This window comes from Botryllus schlosseri, chromosome 6 (genome assembly GCF_051294905.1).
Source record: "Botryllus schlosseri isolate E-star chromosome 6, Bs_hap1, whole genome shotgun sequence".
NCBI classification, from domain to species: Eukaryota; Metazoa; Chordata; class Ascidiacea; order Stolidobranchia; family Styelidae; genus Botryllus; species Botryllus schlosseri.
Window position 1 is genome coordinate 8,757,280 of NC_137241.1, and position 23,892 is coordinate 8,781,171.

At 41.0% G+C, this 23,892-nt stretch overlaps 2 protein-coding genes and 1 pseudogene across 3 annotated transcripts in view; 1 reads left to right on the top strand and 2 right to left on the bottom strand.

Moving 5' to 3' along the window:
• Nucleotides 1–23,892, bottom strand: part of LOC145440848 (cell division cycle-associated protein 7-like) — a 346,780-nt gene that overhangs the window by 251,993 nt on the left and 70,895 nt on the right. The window lies entirely within an intron of this gene.
• On the top strand, nt 1,119–18,473 carry LOC145440844 (muscarinic acetylcholine receptor M2-like). Its single transcript, XM_080318604.1, has 6 exons — nt 1,119–3,360; nt 3,421–3,530; nt 8,773–9,071; nt 12,941–13,097; nt 14,086–14,219; nt 16,059–18,473. Exons 1-6 carry the CDS (start codon nt 3,264–3,266, stop codon nt 17,119–17,121), a joined length of 1,860 nt encoding a protein of 619 aa, XP_080174730.1. The 5' UTR covers nt 1,119–3,263; the 3' UTR covers nt 17,122–18,473.
• On the bottom strand, nt 20,896–23,152 carry LOC145440846 (amidophosphoribosyltransferase pseudogene; annotated as a pseudogene).

Consider the following 23,892-nt stretch of genomic DNA (forward strand, 5'->3'; position numbering starts at 1 on the left):
ATTAGACACATCATAGTATGGGCTGCCGCTTCTACCATAAAATAATCCAACTCCCATTTGATATTAAATGCCCTTTTCTCGTCTGTTTACTGTTCTTTTTCGTTTTACGGGCATAATGCGATGTAGACCAACTTTATAATGTAATTAGGCTAAGAAAAAAGTTTTGTCTCTCTTTCCGTTTGCTCAATACACCCACACCCACACCATGTTATCCGCTTACAAAGGCTTTTATAACTACAGTTCAACCTATCGCAGTATCGCCAATAGGTCACTCACATTTGGACTTCGTTACAAGAATGACTAAGCTTAGTCCTTGGTCCTCATACTTAACCGAAATTGGCAAAGTGTGGCGTAACAATGCAATAATAAAACGGTACTAGGCAAAGTCAGCTCTACCGGTACCATCAAGTTTAATTTCTATACCGGTAGTCATGACAAGAGACGACTGGAAATAAAATTATCCAATTCACTGAATGCGTTACACAGACGATTACCGGTTTATGTTAATGGAAAAATTTCAATATTGTATAGAAACTCCTTCTGCCCACATACATGAGGATTGGTCAATTTCATAATAGTTGACTCGAATACAGACATATGGAAACAGATCCACATTTAGCAATTATTATTGTGCCCTCAACTCTGGATAAGGTGCACACGGACGAGATAGTCGCATATTCGTACCGCTGGAAGCCTAATAAAAGCAAATCCGAATATGGCGAACCCGGACATGGACATGGACGGGGCTCGTGCACTTTCGGACCAAAAACACATTTTCTCCGTAAGGCTGTAGTGAGTTTGGTCCTAAAGTGAACGAGCCCCGTAGGTCTGTCTTTTAGTCGGTAGGTTGCAGTATCATATTATGTCGCTTGAAGCAGCTGGAAACGTTGTCACAGAGTATGCAGTGAAAGAGTTTAGCACACTGATTTAACTATACCCTCCATCGTCGCATTAAGTTTATCATACATTTAACATATGATCCATCAACACACGGCCGCCAGCATATGCATTTTACATCACGCGCTCACGGCCGCACAATTATGCCTCCACGGCTGCATGCGGCCGTACGGCCGCAGGTTGCCCACCCCTGCTCTAAACCCTCTAGGTTTGCAAACTTGACCCATGACATTGCAGCACAACTCAGTGTTGGTGACTTTAGCAAAATCAATAGGCCGAGAAGGTGACCCAGTGAAAATGTAATTATCAGCAGTGTCGCTTGCGCGTCCGTCAAAGGGGGAAGGACGCCAAATTTAAACGACAGTGAATCAATCAAGCGATATATCTACATATAGTTCATAGGCACTCTCGCGCATGGCTGTGGTTTTTGAACGTCTAGCTTGCAAGCCGTTGCATCGTAGATAACATTAAAATGCAGCTATTAATCCATCACATAGCAAGAACTTGTTGACAACTTTGATCGACCGCAGCATGTCTGATTGACTTCAACAGCTATTGCTAATAAATTCGTTGAATACTGTTCTTGGTCTCTTTAAACTTAAAATTTACATTAAATTTATTAGATTAGATTTATTCCTTGTAGGTGAATAACTACGCGATTAATGTATAGATTCTGTAATTCTGCCCGCCAAGTACTTCATTTTCCCATATCCGGCCAGCCGACCGTAGAAGTTGCCCGTCCCTGGGTTTTAGGGTAGGTGTGGTCAATTATTTTTCCGGTGGGCCAAATAAGAAGCAGAAAATACGTTGGCGGGCCGAGACAAAAGTTCTTTAGACTTCTGCGACGTGCAGTTAAACTGAAAGCAATGAAATACAGTGTTAATAGATGTTGCAAAGTGGACGTGTTAACACTAGGCTGCGACCGCGACCATTGCTCTGTGTGTCTTGGTAATAGTCTTGCCGCCGCTAGCCGGTCCGCACCAGCCGAATGTATGCATTTCACTGCACGATTTTTGTCATATTGCCACTCTATTAGAGTCCACGGAGACTCATCATAAACTAAAAAAGCTCGCAACTGATTCCAGTAAACAAATATTTAGTTCTCAAAATCTTTTTGAAATGTCGACCTTCAAACAGCATCGTTCATTGCTTGACATAACATCGTTCGTGAGAGAGGATGACCGCTAATCACGCGCACTGATTGCGTTATTTTACTAATTGGGATTTGGACACGTATGACATAACAGTTTATACTAAAGCACAGACCTAGTAACAAACAAGATTTGAGCTTGAATATGGAAACAGAGATTTGTAACGGCATACTTCGCCATATTGGCTTTATTTTGAACCGGGATTACTCACACGACATACGTAGGTTACGTAATCACAGTGCATGTGCATAAATAACCCAGACTTCAGAGTAAACGCATTTCCGGTTCAGTTTATACAGCTTATAGTTTTTGTCCACGCATTAACATTAGTAAATATATTTTATAGTCTAAATTCCAAGAAACGTTTTGGCGGGCCGGTCAGAATCGCGTCGCGGGCCGCACGATGCCCAGGTCTGGGTTATAGTGAAATGTAGTGTTTGGAAATAGCAATGTGAGATGAATTGACGTCACTTGCCAGTGTTTGCAGCGAATGTTTAATAAAAGTTCTTGTTCGTATACAAACTAGTGTATTTCACGGGCTCGCACAATCCCTATATAGTAATTAACAAATATAGAAATACAACAATAGCTTATTAAGACGTTGACAAAAACCACTCTACTCACAGTAGGTCTACACGTCATGTGTAATAGTGCATGCAGGCTGTAGAATGGCTCGTGTCAAGCTACTGTTGTCAAATTTAGGTAGTCAAGGTTAAGATGAGCTTGGAATTAAATCTCGTAGCTCAACCGTTCATCTATCTAGCGTGGCGCCCGTGTATTACGTAGGCAGGCCTACACGTCGCGAAGCACAATGCGGAGTAGTCTACATTACGAAATTAATTTCTTCAGTCTAAACACCACATAAGTACTCCAGTTAACTTGTATTGAATTTAAATCGATTTCCAACTGGCCCGGAAGGGTTTGCTTGATCGACCTGTTTCTCAATTGTGATATAGTAAGAATCATTTATCTACAATACGGCTTCTGCAGGGCAATTGCCTATAATGACTTCATGCATATAGCCGTTCAGTCACAATCGTACAAATTTCGGATATCCTCGTTCTAAGTCGCAGTATCTACCCCGGTTATAAAAATGATTCCGATCTTTATATCCCGCGTATAGGACATGAGTATTTATTAGAGTTTAAAGTCATCTGCAACCTATGTGCCGCGAAGCACACCATTTCCGCGCGAAAAGATTCCGTCAACGACGAAATGAGAAGACTCACATTGGACGATTACGTAAAGCTTTTTTCCGTACTGATAATAGCGTCCGCCGCGCATGGGAAACCCACCAACGACAATGCGTCTGGTAACGTTGGCATTGCACGGTTTACGAGACATATTATCGATTTCCATATTGCCGTTATAGGTTTTATAACTACGTTCAATACCAAATCATGGACGATAAACAAGTCGGACATTACGGGGAACGGAACCGGAACCGGCAACGGATCCGATAATTCCAATTGGATTGTGAAGGTGAAATTTTCGCTTATTCTTCTGTTATTATTAATATTATAATAATTAAATGAGTATACCATTAGACTGTATAGGTTCTGTGCCTCCTAGAAGCTCTTCATTACATAATTTGTGGTAAAAACGAGCAGCGCTTTCATCGCGAACGTTCTAGTGCAGTGGTTCCCAACGTGGGCGATATCGCGGCCAGTGGGTGAATTTGAGAAACAAGGGGGCGAAAATGTTAGAACGTCCAGTGGGGTATATTTAACTAACACGGCCAAAAAAATGCACATGAAGACGGTTTACTCTGCATATAACCTGAAAAAGAGGCTAACTCAACGGAAAGTATACGCGGAAACCGGCTCCCGGTGTGCCGCCACAGATTCTCTGGTGTACCGCGGTTACTTTTGTAATTTATTTAGATCAAGGCACGCAGGCAAGCACATGCGAAAAAGGCGCTTTAACCGCTTCATATATGATAAATAAGCACATGTGGATATTACAATGCAACCAATCATGACATTGCCGATGAGTGTAGGTTAATTGTCACGTTATATAATTGGGCTGCTATCTGTCGAAGATTCGTTTTACGTTCCTTGTGATTTTGTGGAGCATCACCTCAACATATTATTACTCCGGAAATCTGAGCACATTGCCTGGGCTTCAACTTGCATTGCAATATTTCGTCTCGAGATTTGTTGTTCACAAATTTAAATGGGTAGTCAGTTAATTTGGAATCAATGAAACAAGCGATCTCATTGAAGAACAGCTCATCGATATATAAGAAACATCCCGATTTTAAAAACTCTTTTTCCGCAAAAATGGTTGTCTCATTTCAAATCCCGACCGATATCAACCGATTCAAGTTACATTGCCACTTGTATCTATATGACTATGTGAACGTATAGCTTCTTTGTTTTGAATGATATTGAAAGCTGTTTTCGATAGAGACTGCTTGAAATTGACGACGAAATACGGAGGTGTCGTCAACAATCCAATGTAAATTCGTTTCAGTGGCATCTGTGTTCGTATAAATGAGCATAGCCAGCGCATTACCACATAAATTTACATTTTTTGTAAGTGCGCTGAGAGTGTCCCCGGTGTGCCACAAGCAAAAAATTTGGGAACCACTGACCTATACCACCTCGGAAAACGGTATTTTTTTAGAAAATTCATCGTCGATCTGAGTTAGGTAAATAAATCTTCCGTTTACGTGTCCTCTTTTTGCGGATCCGTGAATATGAGGGGCGAAAGTTTGTGTCGAGATTGATAAGGGGGTGAAGAGTTGAAAATGGTTTGGAAGCACACAGTGCAATAAGTAAAAGTTTGTGGTAAGAAAATGGTTCGTCTCAATGATATATTCAGGAGAGATAAATATCGAAATGTTAAATTATTCAGAACAATAAATTACACGAATCCTCGAATTCAATGACAAGAACTTGCGCGGAAACTAATACGTTATAAGAATTCAATGACAGATTTGGTCCCTGTTTTACTATCCGTCTATGATAGGCGTATTTGCGACATGATAAAAGAAAGTGATCAGCAGTATATCAGGCACGAAATAGAATTCACACGGGGACTTTTAGGGATGGTGCGAACTCCTGAAAGGTCCTGGTTCGTGTGAACATGAAACTTTTTGAAAAGTTATATGCGAACGCGACCGTGAACCTATGACGTCATGTGACGTCATATTACGAATTCCAACCTTACTCTCCCGGAAAGTGTTAATTTATAATGTATTATTGTGCACGAAACCTAGCGACGATTCGGGCCGCATTATATCACAATGAATCACCAATGCGGACTTTTTAAGCATCACTAAATGTAGGCTATCATCTGAAACATTAACACGTTATAATTATTTCATAAAATCAATATCATTCGTCTGTTTGTCTACGATTTCGCTGAGGACTTAGGAATATAAGCTTACGCCTAAATGGTATAAGCTAGACGGGACAATGTATTCGGCGTCTGAGTTTTGCTACGTTGATCTTGAGCAGAGTGTAAAACGGGTTTCTATACTTGTTACCGATATCACGCCATTAACAAGTTATACAGCAGTAGCCAACACCCCAATCGCACGGATTTGGTTTATATGATACAATATACATATGAAGTCAAGATTGACCCCATACGCTTGCTAGATTCTTTTACATCAGACAGCGATATCAATTTCATTGATTGGTTGAATAAGCATCATTCGCTGACTACATGTAGTTTATTTCGCCCTTGATGGTGTGTGATTGCGGATCAAGCTCACAGCAGAGATTCACTGAATATTCAGAAACGGAAATCTGGATATTTTGAGCAAACTTTTGTAACAAAGCAAGTAAAATTTTTGAGATTGTCAAGGTGCACATGCTCGTTTAGTGTTGATTTTTTTTTATGCTGCCAGCGCCATTGATAGAGTGGCCCGCAGTTAAAATGCAACAAATTTCAACCAAAGATGCTATGATGAAGTGGGAATTGTAATAAGGTATATGAAAAGGTTCACAGTGCAGAACCTACCAAGGTTCGTTTGTGAACGTGAACCTTTAAATATCTGAGGTTCACACACAGAACGCGAACGCGAGCCTCACGTTCACACCATCCCTAGTAATTAGGGTTGCATTTAAAGAAGTGGTGCTTCAAGACACTTGTTTAAGACATGTTTAAACAGTGTTTTAAAAAATGCGTTCAAAATGCTATTAACGTTGTATAATTATGCCATAATAGTGTAAGTTCAATTCCAATTCTATCTCCAATAGGCCTGTATATAGGGATGCATTTAAAACGAAAGTTTGTTTAAAACATGTTTTAAACAGTGTTTTAAACAAACGCCTTTTAAAAATATGTTTTTTTTAAGTTGTAAAATCATGCCATGATTGTGTAAATACTTTCCAAAAAAGCATGTTGTATGAGCCTACGGACAATTACCACCCTAGATAGCCGACGTATACGATATGGAACAGTTGGAACCCTCAAAATAGTCCGTCCAACAGCTATAGTATACGTAGATATTTCGTCAAAGGAGCTATACTTACCTTATATTTTCAATTGTCAATGTCAATCCACTATGGCGTAACAATTGAATATTCGTGACGTCATGGCTTAAAAAAACAATAAAAAACATGTTTTAAACAAGGGTCTTGTATTTAACATGTTTGTTTTAAATTGATTTTTGTTTTAAATGCAACCCTACCTGTATATAAACTCATTTGCAATTAAGCAATCGATATCGCACTGTTGCTCGTCGACCGAACAATATGAAGACACTTTGTAATGCAAAGCCTCGCATTTTTGCACTGGTCTCTAAATGGTCGTTCTGAGTCGACACTAACAATATACCAAGGTTACAATATTTTGGAATCGAGAAAGAGGGACACTTTTTCAAAATTTTCAGACTTAGAATTGTGGAGTAGAATTTGGAAAAAATGGTAAATTTTTCCGGACTTTGTGGTTGGTTGACGAAATAAAAGGCTAACGTTCCGGCTCAACACCAGAAATACAGTTTTCCTTTCACACTTTACGTTGGTTGACTAAAAACAAAAGGTCGTCACTTTCGTTCGAACCACGAATTTCCTATTTAGCGTCATTTATGCCCATTTCTTAGCTCTAAAAGCTGTGAAGGCGGATGAATTCTCGAAAAGGAGGGCATTTAGGCGTCCTCGGAAGACATTTACGAATGAGAACGTATGATAACTAGGGCTGGGCAAAATCGAGTACCAGAGTGATTCGCTTCTGAATCACGTATTATGCTTCGAGTCGAGTCGAGTATTCGAGCATCACTCATTATGACGTCACAACAGAATATACTATGTCAAAGTTCAAATATGTACCTTTTAAGCCACCACAAAGAATATAATGCCTGTTATCCATCATAATAAAGATACTTGGGTATTTTTGCGACCCTACCGATTTCATTGCACTTCGTGACAATGTTGTGGGAGGATCAATACTTCGGAAATGTGTTATTTCCCGTTACAATAGTAGCTTTGTATTATATGTTTCGTATGCTGGGATATGCCAATCGAGGTTTTAAGTCTTCCACAGTGGAAAATAGTCTCGAAACCATACTTCTAGTTGATAAAATATCTTTCGGTGGCTAGGAGCGTATCATTTCAGTACTCGAAAAAATCGTCTTTTACTACTCGACTCGAATCATTAAAATTATTACTCGATTCAGATTCGAGTACTCGAATCATTGTGCCCAGCCCTAATGATAACCCTATAATATACATACACTGCTTAGCAGTGATGAGCATCGGCGCGGAGTCGGAGTGGATTAGGAGCGGAGTTTTGCCGATTTTGTGACAGTCGGAGCGGAGTCGGAGTCTACTACAGATATTTTTTCGGAGAATGTCGGAGTATTGTAACTTTTGTCTCCGTTATCTTTGGATAGCTCTGACGAGAATACACTATTGATTATGATTACAAACCAAAACGCAGATAGTTGACACCTTGTAAAGTTGTAATATGACGGGTAACATGCAAAAATGATTGCCAAGTGGATAAAAATTAGCCATCTCACTGCAATTGGGGGCTGGAGAGTAAAAAATACTATGAGTCAACCACATTATCACATGTACCATGTGTACCATGTACCATGCTTGCCACTGTTTCGGATACTTGACGAGGTTCATCGGAGTATCTCGGAGTCTGGGATTGAGCTCTTCGGAGTCGGAGGGAGTTTTCCCCAGACACTAATTTTGTCGGAGGGATTCGGAGTCTCGAAAAGCACTATCCGCTCATCACTGCTGCTTAGTAAACATTGTTCAGTGACATAATGAGGCAATCACGTAAGCCGAGTGCATATGAATATGCTTTCTGCTCATGACCATGACCCTTGACCAATGCCGAGGCTATATAGATAATATAATTGAGAAAAATTGAAAAATATACCTTAAACGTAGTTGCCGCCGATACTTCGTTGCTCTAATTCCGACAAACGTATTTACTACAGACAATATCAACACGATGGGGTTTGGATGTGATGTAATAGCGACAATTGCGTATCTATAAGATACTAACAATTATATTGATTCACAAATACGCTATATGGTATGCATCTAGCAAAACTGCTTCAAATGCTAGGAGGTATGTGCCTATAGTGCACATGGCGCTGGTGAATGGCCAAAAACCAATATATATTGGTTAACCTCAACTCGAAAGCCCCAACGTTTAAAAGTCACCGATTTCCCGATTCATTTTGTATCGCCTAGATTTTAAACACGCAACAACTTTTCGTTGTCGTGATCGATAATCATTTTTTATTTTCCAGGCTGTATCAGTTTCTGTTCCGTTCGCCATCATGAGCTTGCTCACAATCGGCGGGAACGCCCTGGTGATCTTGGCGTTTGTTCTCAACAAACCGTTAACGAAGACATTGAGCAATTATTTTATTTTGAGCCTGGCTATGGCGGATTTACTGGTTGGAACGATATCGATGAATTTGTTCACGATAAACGTTGTGTACGGAGAATGGCCGTTGGGTCACATTGCCTGTAATTTCTGGCTCACCGTCGATTACTGGGCCTCAAACGCATCCGTGCTGAACTTACTTCTGATTTGCTTGGACAGGTACAGTCAGTAACGAAGTGCTTCAACTCACGAATACTCAAGTTGGTATTTGCAACTTGCATTACTTACTGTAGTACTGATATTTTTAGATTACTGTAGCAGTACTTCTACAGTTTTGAATCCAAACTATATACTTTTCAGACTTTTGATTTTTGTCAAGAATTGGAGTAGATTTACATCCCCTTTATGATTTATAGCGTAACACCGGGGTGACATAACCTAGAGCAGAGACGGGTGACATATACGGCCCGCGACGGGATTTTGAGCCGCCCGCAGAGAGTTTCCGGGCTAATGTGGCCTACGACCCGGGTTTACATGCATTTGCGAGCACCGGCAGCGTTTTTTGTATCGCGAACTATCAACGGCGCAACCACTATCATAAACGAATCGAGTTCCTTCACTGCAGAATTGGTGGGAATAAAGTTACCCCCACAATGGGCTATGAAAACAGCAATTCCAATATACTAATACTTGTGGACTTTTTGAGCGCAATTCAAGCGGTTAACAATGTTTATGGGCATTGGGCAATCGCATCACCTCATCGCATTAATTTTACAAACGATCCATCGGATATCGAATATTTAGTAGATCTCTACTCAAAAAGCAGAAGTATTAATTTTCAAGACACGAAAGATACTATAATATGGGAGTAGAAAACAAAGGATTTATCATCATTACTCAGATATAGTAAGAAGAAGTGAATCGGTAAGAGACGCCGCGGACTTTTGCTAGTAAATTGCTGGTGACATCTTTGAATATCTCAAGATGCATTATCGCGGTTAACTCAGAATGACTAATGACGTCTCAAATGGTGTAATTCCCGGAATAGGCATCCAGTCACGTGACCAACAATCTCTCGGGACATTTCGCGAGGATGCCAAGGTAGGGATTGTGAAAATTCAACAATAACTGGGGAGAAACAGCATACAAAACATCACCGACAATATGCTGATATTTTCATATATCTAAACAGCAATAATTTTTTTTGCGGCGCGGGATCCAGACCGACACGTAATTGCATTGCACATCATCAATATACAATAGTTTTGAAAATCAATCATGCATAACATTAGTTTCAAATATGTCTAACGCAATTCGGTATTCACCGGAATTACACAGCAACATATCACCCGAAAGCCGGTTTCAAGGGGACTCAATCATACTTGATTACGCAATAATAAATTGATTGGTAGTGGGTTTAAATTAATTTCACACAGTTAGTTTGGAAACCAGGTACGCAGTCAGTAAAAAACAAGGAGGGTTGTTGTTGTAGTAGTAGTAGTAGTAGTAGTAGTAGTAGTTTGTGGTATTCGTGGTATTTTTCGACTACTGTGGTGATTTGCACCAGGCCGTTATCACTAATTTTGATTCCGTAGCTTCCGACTTGTAGCACAGCCCACTTCTATATGCTTTTGAAGACAGTGCTATTGTATCTTAGATTTTAAAAAATGGCTTTTCGAACTTAATGCTCCATATAACATACAGTGACACTAAAAAGAAGCCAACCAAAAATAGTGTCATATAGTGGGCTATTATTATCGCTGCATTACCTTGATTGTGATATTCCTCATTCATCCCATGTTATTTTATTGCTTTTATAAGTAAGTGAAAGCCATCAAAATCACAAAAATCATGATTTGAAATATTGTTTCGATTAAAAGCGATTTTAATCAGAGGCAGAATGATATTTACCAGAACCCTAGCAATCGTCAGTGTCCGAGGGTTCTAAACCAGTGATTCCCAAGCGCGGCCCCCAGATAGCCTTCTTGCGGCCCCCAAAATATATTAAGAAATGGATTTATGACAAAAAATAAAATTTATATTTATAAAATACTCTTGCTTGGCTTGGCCTCTATAGTTTTTAATTATAGAATTGCAGGAAAGTTGTGAGTATAGACTGCTAACGTTACGTCACAGCTGTTTCAATGCAATGTACTCTAACTTTCCAGTTGAACGAGCAGTAGCTATAGATATAAATAGGTATTGATAACTTTCAAAACCGGAGGAAAATCCTGAAAAATGGTAAATTTTTCCCATTTCGTGGTCGCTTGACTAAAACAGAAAAAGAAGCTCAACTCCTGGAAAATACAGTTTTTCTTTCACATTAACAGGTGGTTGACTGAAAAAAAGGTCAACTTCCCGGCCCAGCTCCCGAAATGGCCGCCGTAGCGTTCCTACAGTACTGACTTAATGTATATCAATCGGATTTGGCCCTATACGTAACCAAAATCCTCAAAAAAGAAGACAAAATCTCAAAAAAGAAGACATTTGGGCATCCTCTGAGGACACTTTAAAAAAAATCAAAAAAGAGGACAAATCATCTTAGAAGAGGACGTATGGTAACCCTATTATAACTAGATGTGCAACACGCGACTAACGGTTGAATACGCCGATATGCATACTGCTTAGCCAGCTAAAAGCAGCATAATTGGTAGTCCAATAGTCAGGGCCCCCGAAACTCCCCAATTGAGGGGGGCCGAGTTAAAAGGGGGTCCAAAATTATTTCATGAATTAGCATGAATGATAGAGTATTTTTTGAAAATTTATGCAACTTTGTCAAAAAATTATCGCGCTGTGCGCGATTTCAATTTGCCACCAATCTTGATTACTGGGTACTCTTCCCCAAGAAAAAATACGCAAGATTTATAGAAATGGGCATATCAGCGTTGGCCATGGCCGCACCACAACGCACCAAGACATATGACGTTTTAGGCTATGTAACATGTGACTCCAAGAAGTGTGTCAGAACGATTGGCAGCGAGAAAGGCCTGGCCGTAAAGGACTGCTTTTATGCTGACCTAAAACTTCGAAATACCAAAAACTTCGTTATATATACAAAATACATATAGGTTTAATTGTCCACACAGGCTCCTAAATGACCGGCACCGAATGTTCTTGTCTTGGCAATCTGAACCTCATAAGACAAATACCATCCCGCAGGAAGGAAAATTATATGCCAGTGAAGAAATACCAATCTGAAATCGTGTGATCTTTCAGTTTAGTAGGTTTAGGCAATTCTACATTTTTTGATATAGCAGACAGGAGGTCACAAAATAACGTCATGTAAAGAAGTCATACCTATGGGTCCGCCCGCCCGAAGATGTTTAATTTTACGGGGTCTGCAGTTTCAAAGACACCTCTCACTCAGCTCTACCGGTAAATCTGATTACGTGGGCAAAGAGGACAACTATGCAATTCCTGATCTTATTCACCGATTTTATCATGAATTATCGAAATATTCGCGCGTCGCGCTGTCTCACTAAACAGCAGAGATGAGCATGGATTAGGATTAGGTTTTGAAAAAACAGGATTTGTGAAATTTTGTCGGATTTGAATTGGATTTGGATTAGACATTTTTTTCGGAACGGATTAGAATTTGGATTGAAATTTTTCGCTCTTCGCGCGTTTAGGCGTGAAAAGCTGATTCACTCAACGGACACCCAATGCAGCAGTAGCAGTAAACAGTGTACAGTTTTGAAGTCTCGCCAGCGCAATAAAACTACTCCGAAATAGCCATGATGACTGTTTGGGGGTCCGTTTCATAGCCGTAGTATTCGTGCGACCCCAACCGTACTCTGAAATTCTAAATTTGGCCCTCACACCGAAAAGGTTTGGGAAACACTGTTCTAAACGAATATGAGCTTTAGAAATACTTTCTTATACGAATACAAACACAAACTGAAATGTATCAATTTATTTCTGTAGAACAGGGGTTCCCGACATGTCGGCCTGTATCCATGGGCTCATGAGCCCCTTTCAGGGTGGGGCATGAAAAATCTAAAAATATATTTAATATCCAAGCACCATAACAAAATAAATTTATGTTTTGATGGTTTTTGATGTCGCCTCTAATCACTATTTCCTTGCAGGTATTTTTCAGTCAAACACGCGATCAAGTATAGAAATTTTCGGACGACAAAAAAGGTATTGGCAGGAATAGCATTTGCTTGGTTTCTCTCCTTCATTCTATGGGCTCCTTGGATAATCTCCTGGCCTTACATAGTAGGCAAGTGGACTGTTCCCGAGGTGAGTAATCTGTTTTGTTGTAAATCTTGAATCGATCGGCGACATTATTTGTTGGGACTGGGAGACTATTATGCATGTTGTTTGTAATCCTTGATCGATCGAAATTTGCATACCGTATCTGTTGAGATGGAAAACACAAGAACAAGTTTACAAGTCGATCATTCCTGCGCTACGTGATTTGTTACAACTTTGAAGCGCCCGTGGCACTATAGCAGGGATACTCAACTATTTTTAGCAAAGGTCCATATACAGAAGTCTGAAATTCTTTTAGAAATCTCATCGATCCTTTTCGGTTGGCTATGCTTGTGATAATGAATAAAAGAGAGTCAACGGTACCGCAAAATCTAGTCCTGGATAATAATGGATTTCTCTGACCTCTTTACGTTGATTCATCTTCTTATGGTGGTCACTTAAAGAAGTCAAGGTCCACTCTCCTGCCTGTCTACCAGATACGAATATTCCAATTATGGATACTAAAACAGATAAGTTCCGGATCTAACACTTCGAAGGTCCGCCAATTGAGTATCCCTGCACTAGTATACTCTACACTGCATACCGTCATACTGTGATATTTCTGTTGTTGATTCTAATTACATCGAAGTGCACTGGCAGTGGAAGCGTGACATCATATGGTATTGACAAATGAGTCGGAATATTCCATCAACCAATAATTTCCTTAGCCATTTTTATTGTGTAATAACAGTCCGCGTATATTGCAATAGCCATAGTAGAGAATAATAATGTTTGGGATATTAAAATTATGATTCAATTTTCGTTAATATTAACAGCTGTTGAGGCTCTTGCATACATGGGTAATTGGGTATATATGGACTTTTATATATCTTGACAAAAACCTGTATCCCTATTCGTTATTGCGATGGTCCAGGTCTTTAAAGTATATTGGAATGCAAAATCGTATGTAGCAAGATTGGTTGCGAATGTCTTTTGAATCGCAATATCATTAATCATCGTGATATTATTTTTCAAGAACCAGTGTTACATTCAATTTATCAACGACAGCAAAACGGTCACCGTGATAACGGCGGTTGGAGCATTCTACCTGCCAGCCAGTGCCATGTGCGTATTATACTGGAGAGTGATTCAAGGATTAAACAACAGAATGTAAGCGTTTTCGATTATGATACTGACACGCCGTAAGAAGGCAGACGCTAATGCGACTCATGTTGCACGGACCGTCAGCTCCCGAACAAAATTCGTAGGGCATTGTGAGAACGCAATTCAAGTACTGGAAAGTAAGGGCGTCTTAAGCTCTTAACACCTCTTCGGATTAGAATAGCTCTGTAAAGTTGCGGGTTATCCGGAAATTCGATTGCGTCACTGAATGTTACGGAGTTGTGCTACACTTAATTAATTGGTCCATGCATATAGTTTTGAAAATCATTGTTCTAACCAACGGAAGCAAAAACAATACGCTGTGTGCCAGACGTTACCCCTCATTGTATTATAGGAAACAACTTTTAAAGCTTCCGGGGTTGTATATACTGCCTTGATAAGCTCTCAGGTGACCATTACCACGGCTAAATCTGCAGCTTCAAGCGGCCAACCAATGTCAATGAGAATTAAACGACAGTCCACGTTGTGTTTTGGTACGTGATTTCGGAGTCAGCAATTCCTCACCAAACTCATTCGCACCCTTCCAGATTTTTCTTGTAAAATCCGAGTAACCTCGTTGCAATATAGCGAGGTATGGGAGACGAGCAAAATATATCGGCATCGGTGTTTCTTCTGTGGTGAAAACCTAAAGTTCATGGTAACCGAAGAACTATTTTGCCATGTCGTATAGAATGTCTCCGTTACTGGCGCTTATACGTTGTTCGTACACTGTCTTGCGGAAAGACGACATCAGTAGTGCACGGTAAACGAAAACGTGAATTTCACAGACTCCAACGGCATCGGATGTGAGTGCAGTACGTTTTGGCACAGCGTGCACCCAACCATTCCAAATTTGTTTCTTGCGCCCTTGGTGACTGTGTGATATCATTAGTAATTGATGTATTGACGAACAAGTTAAATTGAAATAGTGAAAATAACCATTATAGCTAAATAAATACGAAATATATGTCTCTGCGAAGCTAGTGTTGGTGCAAGTCTATATAATCAACAGCTCAATGGTGGGCGCTAAATTATTTCGTAAATCGACATTAAGTAGAATATTGTGGCGCAGATTTATTCGATTTCAAATTTTTCGGTGCGCTTCGCTCGAATTAGTTTGACTGCATTTCTTCATTTGAATGTGGCACTCCCATCCCAAAAATGATAATAAAAAAAAAACGATTGTGACACGATTATGACAGAACGGTTTATTCAGTATCGTTGAGACCGTTCCGATGCTTTAGTCTAGGATTGTGTAAACTGCTTGTGTGGGACTGTCAGGCACCGGTTTTTCGGCTTATGAATAAATAGTCTTGATCTCGTGGTATGAACGTATAGCTTAAGCCTTAAACTTTCCAAGTTATTCCATCCATCGGCTCCATCGGTAAATCTAATAGGGTGGGCCGAGAGTGGATGAAAAATGAATATAATTATAAGGAAGTACCGATATTATTGGCAAAATTCACTCATTATATGTAAAAGAAACTTTATGCTTGGCACGACTAGAGAAAAAATGCGGAGTAATCTCATATAGCATTCGCCGTTATCTATTCCGACTCATTCGAGTCGCGAAGTATTTCGCCGCGGAAAGAGTTTTTTGTGAATCGACTGTAATATAAAGGGTAGAGATGAATTAAAACGTGGGGTTATGGGAGTCTGGGGTGAATCCCCTCAGCAGATGAGTTGAGCATCATATGGGAGGCCCGAGACAGGCGTTTTGGGGGGTTAACAACGTGATGATTCGGTCCTCGGACGCTTCGTGTAACTTTTTTTTATAATAAATCACTATATACAACGAAACAGTCAATGTACAAATCACAACATCAGTTTTCATTCAACTGTACACAGGAAGAAAGTCTCAAGACACGATGATTTGAAATCCAAAGATCCTAAATCGAACGAAGGGAAGGTGTCAGTACTCGTAAGAATCGACGATGCCAACCAAAGGTCCATGCGACATTGGATATTTAGGAAATTCTGCGCGGGGCTGTGCGGGTGTCCGATGGAAGATGATAAAAAACGCAGCAGCACAGAAGACGAACGCATAAAAAACAGTGCTCGTGGCCACAATCAGCATCAGGAACAAGTCGAATCAGATCGACCGGAAAACAAAACCGAAACAACCTTATTGAATCCCCACACCGAAGACATGCGACTAAAGGAAAAGCCTGTTGATACCGGTACTGTCACAGAAGGAAACGAAATCCACAGATTTACAAAGGTAACGGAACGGACTATAGAGAATGCGGAAAAGGATTTCTCTCGTAAGTTACCCGGTAACCCAACTGACACTACACACAAAAGCTTTGCGCTCCCCGCAAAATGCGGCCGAAAGCTCCCAGCTGTCCCAAGCTCTCGCGGAGATACGCAGAACAAAACCGACTGTCGAGTCACAGAAGAACTTGGTAAAGCAGGCAATAAAAACAACGAAGCCGCGACCAATCCCGTGCGCCCAATTGTTTACGAGGAGAAAGAACTAGACCCGTTAATTCCAGATCACACCGTCGAAAATCCCGCCGTTCAATCGCGGCAGAAGAGCAACGCGCGAAAAAACAAAACAACCAATCACGTCGCGGCTGACAACCGCCGAAACGCACATACAGCAGAACCGCAGAATTTAAGCAAAGAGAAGCGGGCCGAGAAACTGGTCCTTGGCATTGTGCTCACGTTTATCGTACTCTGGTTGCCGTACAATATCATGGTGATGGTGGAAGCGTTTTGCGCCGAGGGCGAAACCTGCGTTCCGGGGATATTGTGGTTTGTCGGCTATTACTTGTGCTACCTGAACAGCACGCTCAACCCAGTCTGCTACGCCTTATGTAACGATACGTTTCGCAACACCTTCAAGGAAATATTGACCACGAAATGGTGGATTCACGAGCGACGAATACAAATGCGGCGACGGTTGTAGAGGATTACCACGTAACTCTTGGATTATGCGTCTTTGAGCTTGGAAGTAGAATTGCGATCGCGAATGGATGTGAGGAAGCAAACGCGAACAGTCGGTTCATCGTTCACGAAATCATCGTGCTATTTTTCTGCTAAAATCATAACTGGTATTTATATCAAGTTACAGGTGAAACTGGATTTATAGAATCTCTAAAAGTGTAGTTTGCTTACCAATGTTAGATAGCTTTGTGCAAAAGCTCATGACATGCGATGATATATGATGCGGAATTTGGTTTTGATGATATCCGTTTCTGCGACTTGCCTCTCGCGGTTTACCATTGCAAGTGCAGTGTACAGTACACTTAACACTTAACACACAGGTTCACATATAGCAATATCCAAAGTATTGTAGCCATGGCATATTAATTGATAGTATTTGGTGCTATAGGGGCCTACGAATATCGTAGGCCCCGGTGCTTTTCATGTGCTGAGGATAATAATAATAATAATCAATACAGATATGGCCATAACACAGCAACGATCCCCCACAAAGTTGGTCTGTACGCGCATCAGCCAGAATGCTATACTAAGCTACAGTAAGCTGTTTGCGTGGACGGAACATTGTTGAAGAAGTATCAAATGATGCTCAAGTCGTCGAATTTGCGTTGTGCTCAACGCGACATTGAATTTTAACGCCATTTCCTTGCCGAGAATGCTTATCAACTCCATTTTCTGCCTATATACACGCTCTTGTCTGCTTAGTAGGCTACTTATTATTAGGGCTGGGCACAATGATTCGAGTACTCGAATCTGAATCGAGTATTAATTTTAATGATTCGAGTCGAGTAGTAAAAGACGATTTTTTCGAGTACTGAAATTGCACGCTCCTCGCAACTGAAAGTTAATGAACCAGCGAGAATTACAGTTTTGATAATATTTTCCACTGAGGAAGCCTTGAAACCTTGATTGGCCGTGTCGTAGCATGATAGACATAGTACAAAGCTACGCACGTTACTGGAAATAACACATTTCCGAAGTCATGATCGTTCCACAACATTGTCAAGAAGTGCAATGAAGTCGGTATGGTCGAAAACATGCCGAAGTATCATTAATGTGACGGGTAACAGGCATAATGTTCTTCTCGGTGGCATAAAAGGTACATCTTTGAACATTGACATAGTACATTCTGTTGTGACGTCATAATGGGTGATACTCGAATACTCGACTCGAAGCATTTTACGTGATTCAGAATCGAATCACTCAGATACTCGATTTTGCCCAGCCCTACTTATTATCTTGCTGATATCTTATTTGTTTCCGTTCTCGCTGTGTTATGGAGGAATATATTTATGCAGAGAGTTGTCACAGCCACAATGCTTTGCTATGTGTGAGATGATTGGTCACTGGGCGCAGCGTTGGGATCGAGTCACTACCTTGGAGTCACAAGTCAATTCGAGTCATTGCACATTGGAATTCGAGTCACGTCAAGTCACTCTATTTTTGGAGGTGAGGTTAAGTCAAGTCAAGTCACGAGTCAAGAGTAACTTGACTTGTCGAATATCGAATTTTTTAAGTTCGAGACATGTTGCATCTTGCAAGATGATTGAAGTACAAATTGATTTAATATTAATTATAATTCGAGTTATGAATATCGTGTTAATTACACGTTCAATAGGGTGTTGTATTACTCGCGTATACGCTGAACTACTAACTAGGCCAATTCGGTAACTGTCCGTTAAATATAGATGATAGAAATATGAAAATTCATAATATTGGAACAAATTATTATATCCATCACCATGGGGTTCGGGCATCGAATTGACTATCTCGCGTCGCGAAAATTGTTCGCGGACTTCATAACGGTGTCCTGGGATGCGGTTCTCTGTTTACGCTCGCAGATCCTTACAGCAATACACAATCATGCGCAGGATTGAATTCCAATTCGCAGGCACACACAATAACACACTGCTGAATTTCGCCGTATGATTAAAAAGCTATCACCAAAGAATGGGCATTTGCTCGTCTAATTCAGAGAGTAGACGGCGTGTGGTATCTTTGCGTGCGTGCCTCCAAATCGACATGTGCAAGTACAGCATGGTCACGTTTATCCTCTGGCGTCGCTTCATTTAATTCAGTGTTTCTCGAACTTTTTCCCATCGCGTACCACTATTTTTTTTTACCACACGACGTACCGCTAACATCGCCACAGGTCGTACCACCTTATTTACTTATTTTACTTGAATGTACCGGTGTTTGTTGGTTATTCCTGTTAGTACTATACTGCAACAACAACGGACAGCAAGAAAGCACAATTTAATGAGATAATTGCAGCAATTTCTTATGCAGTAGCTCGCCAATCTGAGGTACGATGTCATTCACAGCACTCTTAGCGTATACCACTTAAGAAGCTCTCGTGTATCACACTTTGCGAACCACTGGCCAATTACTCATTACTTAATTTGCGCAGCTCACATAAGCATCAGTCCCATTTTATAAAATACGTATAGTGATCAATATTTTTCAAACCGCTCTATTGGCCATCAGTGCTGTGCTGATGACGAAATCGTGGGTATGACGTATAACCACGTCCTGGAATATAGTAATGCACGGCATATCTCGCATACCCAGGTTTAGCACGTTGTACATGAACAATTTGAATATGCTTATTGCTTAGTTTAAAAAAGGTGGCGCCAATGAGGCAACAATTCTTAATTTTTTAACGATTACCATAAAATATTGTGAATTCAGCCAAAAGTATTAGCATAGCAACTTATAAAATAAATCGGAGCCGAAGCTACTTTTCAAACCACCGGCTCCAGCTCCAGCTCCATCGGAATTTCATTTAGAGCTCCGGCGAAAATACACGGCTCCTGGGCTCCGGCTCCTTTCTCCGGCGCCAAAACCCTGGTTCTGAGAGTCGCAGTTGGCTGTCACTGGAATATCTGCATCCATCAATGTTATATCTGACGCGATAAGGCTAGAAGCTACAAGTTCAACAACCCCATCTTTGCTTCGATGTTTATCTTTTAGTGGAATGTTATTCCCACATTGCATAGTTTTCATGCTTCGTACTGACAGAAAATATAATTTTTGGCGGTCTCGCCAGGTCGTCCGTGAAATGGGAAAGTATAAAAATTGACAGCTCTACAAGAGCTGACAGCAAAATGCTGTCACGTAGGTTTTTAAACTGAAAGAACATAAGAGTGTATACATGATTGATTGAATAGCGCAGAAAGAACCGGACTGTTGGGTTATACAGTGGAGTCTTTCGAGTATCTCATATACCGTAACAATAAAAAAAATCATAAATGAAACTTTTGTTAAAAGTAACTGCAACTTTCTCATGATTTTAGTGCAACAAAAACTTGCCCTATTAATAACTGAGTAACATGCAATGCGTTCCGAGACACGATTGAACGAGGTTGCGTATGACGTGCCAGATCACTTCATATGAAGTCCGAATGGCAATATCGACTGTCTGTTATTCAGTAATAATCAATCTCCTCTCTTTTCGGTGGATGTTTCCACCTCGACGATGCTACTCTCTTTGAAGACGGAGACAGACCTACAGATGATCTGTGAGGCGAGTCTTAATTTGTAACCAGACAATTCGCATGACAAATCGTCCTAAATGTGCTGTCCCCGCTCTCTCCGTCTTACTAATTTGTATACTTACTTCGCTAGCAAAAGCTATGGGGCTGGATTAACGAATGCAATGATACTAACTGCAGCCGCGATACCGTATCAAACCGTCCTACCTCCTCAACTTCTAGGATAACTGAAGATACGACTGCAGCAGCGCACAGCAAAACAAGTATTTTTTAGCACAAAAGATTCTCGCGAGAAGATCAAAAGCAGTAAAAAACGCACCGTGCAATTCCAAGATAAGTCACAAGTAAATGGCAATAAATAAGGCATTGATACTAAGCCGCTAGCAGCACAAGATTCTGTTGTCCAGCTAGAAATCAAAGCAAAAGTAATCCATGACGATATAGAATTACGCAGTTTAAAGTCCATCATGCCATAGCGTAGCTTTCGAAACGCTACCAATCCAAATCCACTGGGTAGTTCCCGTCGAGACAAGCGACGCAGTGACCAACTTCTTTATCGCCACTGTTTCCATTCGACATGTTGTCGGAGGCATTTTCGTCAAAATAAGTTTTCCATGCCCCGTTTCGTACGGATTTCACCAAACCCTCGATAGAGAGATACGCCAAGCTGTCGGCGCCCATAATTTCGGCAATACCCTCCACTGATAACTGGTTGGCGATAAGTTCCCCTGTGTTCGGTATATTTATGCCCATGTAACAAGCATTTTTGAGCGGTGGAGACGCGATACGTATGTGTACTTCCTTCGCGCCTCCTTGACGCAACATTTTCACGATCGGCCCCATTGTGTTACCACGTACTATGGAATCGTCGACCAGCGCAACGCGTTTGCCGGCTACGTTTTCTCGAAGTGCGCCGAATTTTTTGGCCACCGCCAATTGCCTTAATCGTTTCGTGGGTTGTATAAACGTGCGGCCAATGTATCTGTTTTTAGCGAGCACGTCCACAAAAGGCATGCCGACTTGTGCCGCGTAACCGTGCGCTGCGGGAGTAGAAGTCTCAGGCACTGCACCCACTACATCGGTTTCAACGGGCGATTCAACAGCGAGTTGTTGGCCGCAACGATACCTAGCTCCGTACACCATCTGTCCGTCAATTACAGAGTCGGGCCGAGCAAAATAAACATATTCAAAGATGCACATAGCCGGTGGTTTGTTGTTAGGTCTGGCGACCACATCGAGTGAGACAATTCCATTTTTAGTAATAGATACAATCTCTCCGGGCGCGATCTCACTGTGCATAATCGCCCCTATACTCTGAAACACGCACGACTCGGAAGACACGACATAGCCTTCTACATGATTTTCATCGACGGGTGACATAAGCTTTCCTATACAAAGCGGGCGGTTTCCGAACGGGTCGCGTAAAGCGAAAATTTCTCTTTGGTGCATGATTAAAAGTGAGTAAGCTAACGGCGCACGCCGCATCAGATACTTGATCCTCTCCAGCCAGTCGCGTCCTTCTCTTTTCTCTGACGGATAACACAAGATCTGAGCGATTACTTCGCTGTCCGATGCAGTTCTTAGTCCGACTCCTCGCTCTAAGACTTCTTTCCGCAGTGAATTCTTGTTAGTCAGCTCGCCATTGTGCGCGACAGCGATTTGTCCGTGTATATTTTCCAGTACGAAAGGCTGACAATTCCCGATTTCTGATTTTCCTTGCGTGGAGTATCTGGTGTGGCCGACTCCAAGGTTACCGGCGAGATTAGAAAGGGAGTGCGAGTCGAAGACAGAGCTCACAAGTCCCATGCCCCGGTGATCACTGAATCTATCAGAAGGGCTCCCGGTTCCAGTGACAATGCCAGCGCATTCCTGTCCGCGATGTTGAAGCCCAATTAGAGCGAGGTTGATGGTATTGGCGACATCTAAATTCGTAGGCCATTCGCCACGAGCTACACAACCGAATAACCCGCATTCGTGCGTCAACACGCTCGATTCGCCGACTGTGTCATTAGAAAGTCCTCCAGAGGCCATCACAGAAAGACAGTGACAAAGTACAGTCAAACGGATGACTTGTGAAACTGTGATTCAAGACGAATCCTGAACAACACTAGCTTGGTAAAGCTTCAAACGAATTGGAACAAATGAGTAAACTCCTAGGAAACATCGATGTGTTGGTTTCACGGAAGCTTGACCTCATTTACAAATGAGAACGTTACGCTAGCGCCTGAGTGTATCGGGTACGAATTACACATCGAACTAAGACTCTGGTAGTTCGAAAAGCTAGTTTTTGCGAGCAAGTAATACACTGTCGCCCTTATAGCACGATCGTAGACTAACAAGATATATTGGGTGCTCTCAAATGAGACATTGTTGCGCAATTCCGTAACAATTTCGCACTGCTCTGACCGACAATGCTTATCGAAGACCTTTTCCGTTTTTTACTCAAACTATTGAATAAAGTAGCCTATTCATGCATATTGAAATAACCTGAATATTTTCGGCTGACACTCGTCAAGGGTAATCGTCAGCTACTAGTAGAGAATTGAAAAGAACTTTACGTATGAACTATGAGCATGAACAATCGCATCACCACGGATTGCTGGCTATTAGCTCTGACGAGTGTTACTCGAAAATATTCGGGTACATTTCAATATGAATTTGAATATTATTCAATTGCATAATGAACTTTTTTACTTCTAGAAGAGTCTCATATTCAAAACCGTAAATCAGTCGGACCTAGCGGAAAAATGAAATGACCCGTTAATTGTAATTGATATAAACAGTCAGGCAATCTAGCACAATTACCGTTGGCGTACTATTTACCAGAGATGAGCATGGATTAGGATTAGGTTTTGAAAAAACAGGATTTGTGAAATTTTGTCGGATTTGGATTGGATTTGGATTAGACATTTTTTTCAGAACGGATTAGGATTTGGATTGGATTTACCTATTTTCTGGGAGCTTGAAATGTCGTGTGGCGAATGGCGACAAACTTTATTCAGATCAGTTATTAATGTAATTATTGTTACTAAGTTATCTTGAATCAAGTGAATCGTTGGTTGTGAAAGAAAATTTTCGAATTCCTCCATTGCATAAATTAGTATTTTTTCTGAATTTCCAGTTGGAATTGGATTAGGATTGGACATAGACTTGAATATGAAAAAGTTATGGATTAGGATTAGGATTTGGATTTGAAGGTTCGGATTTGGATTGGATTAGGACATAGAAATTTCAAATCCGCT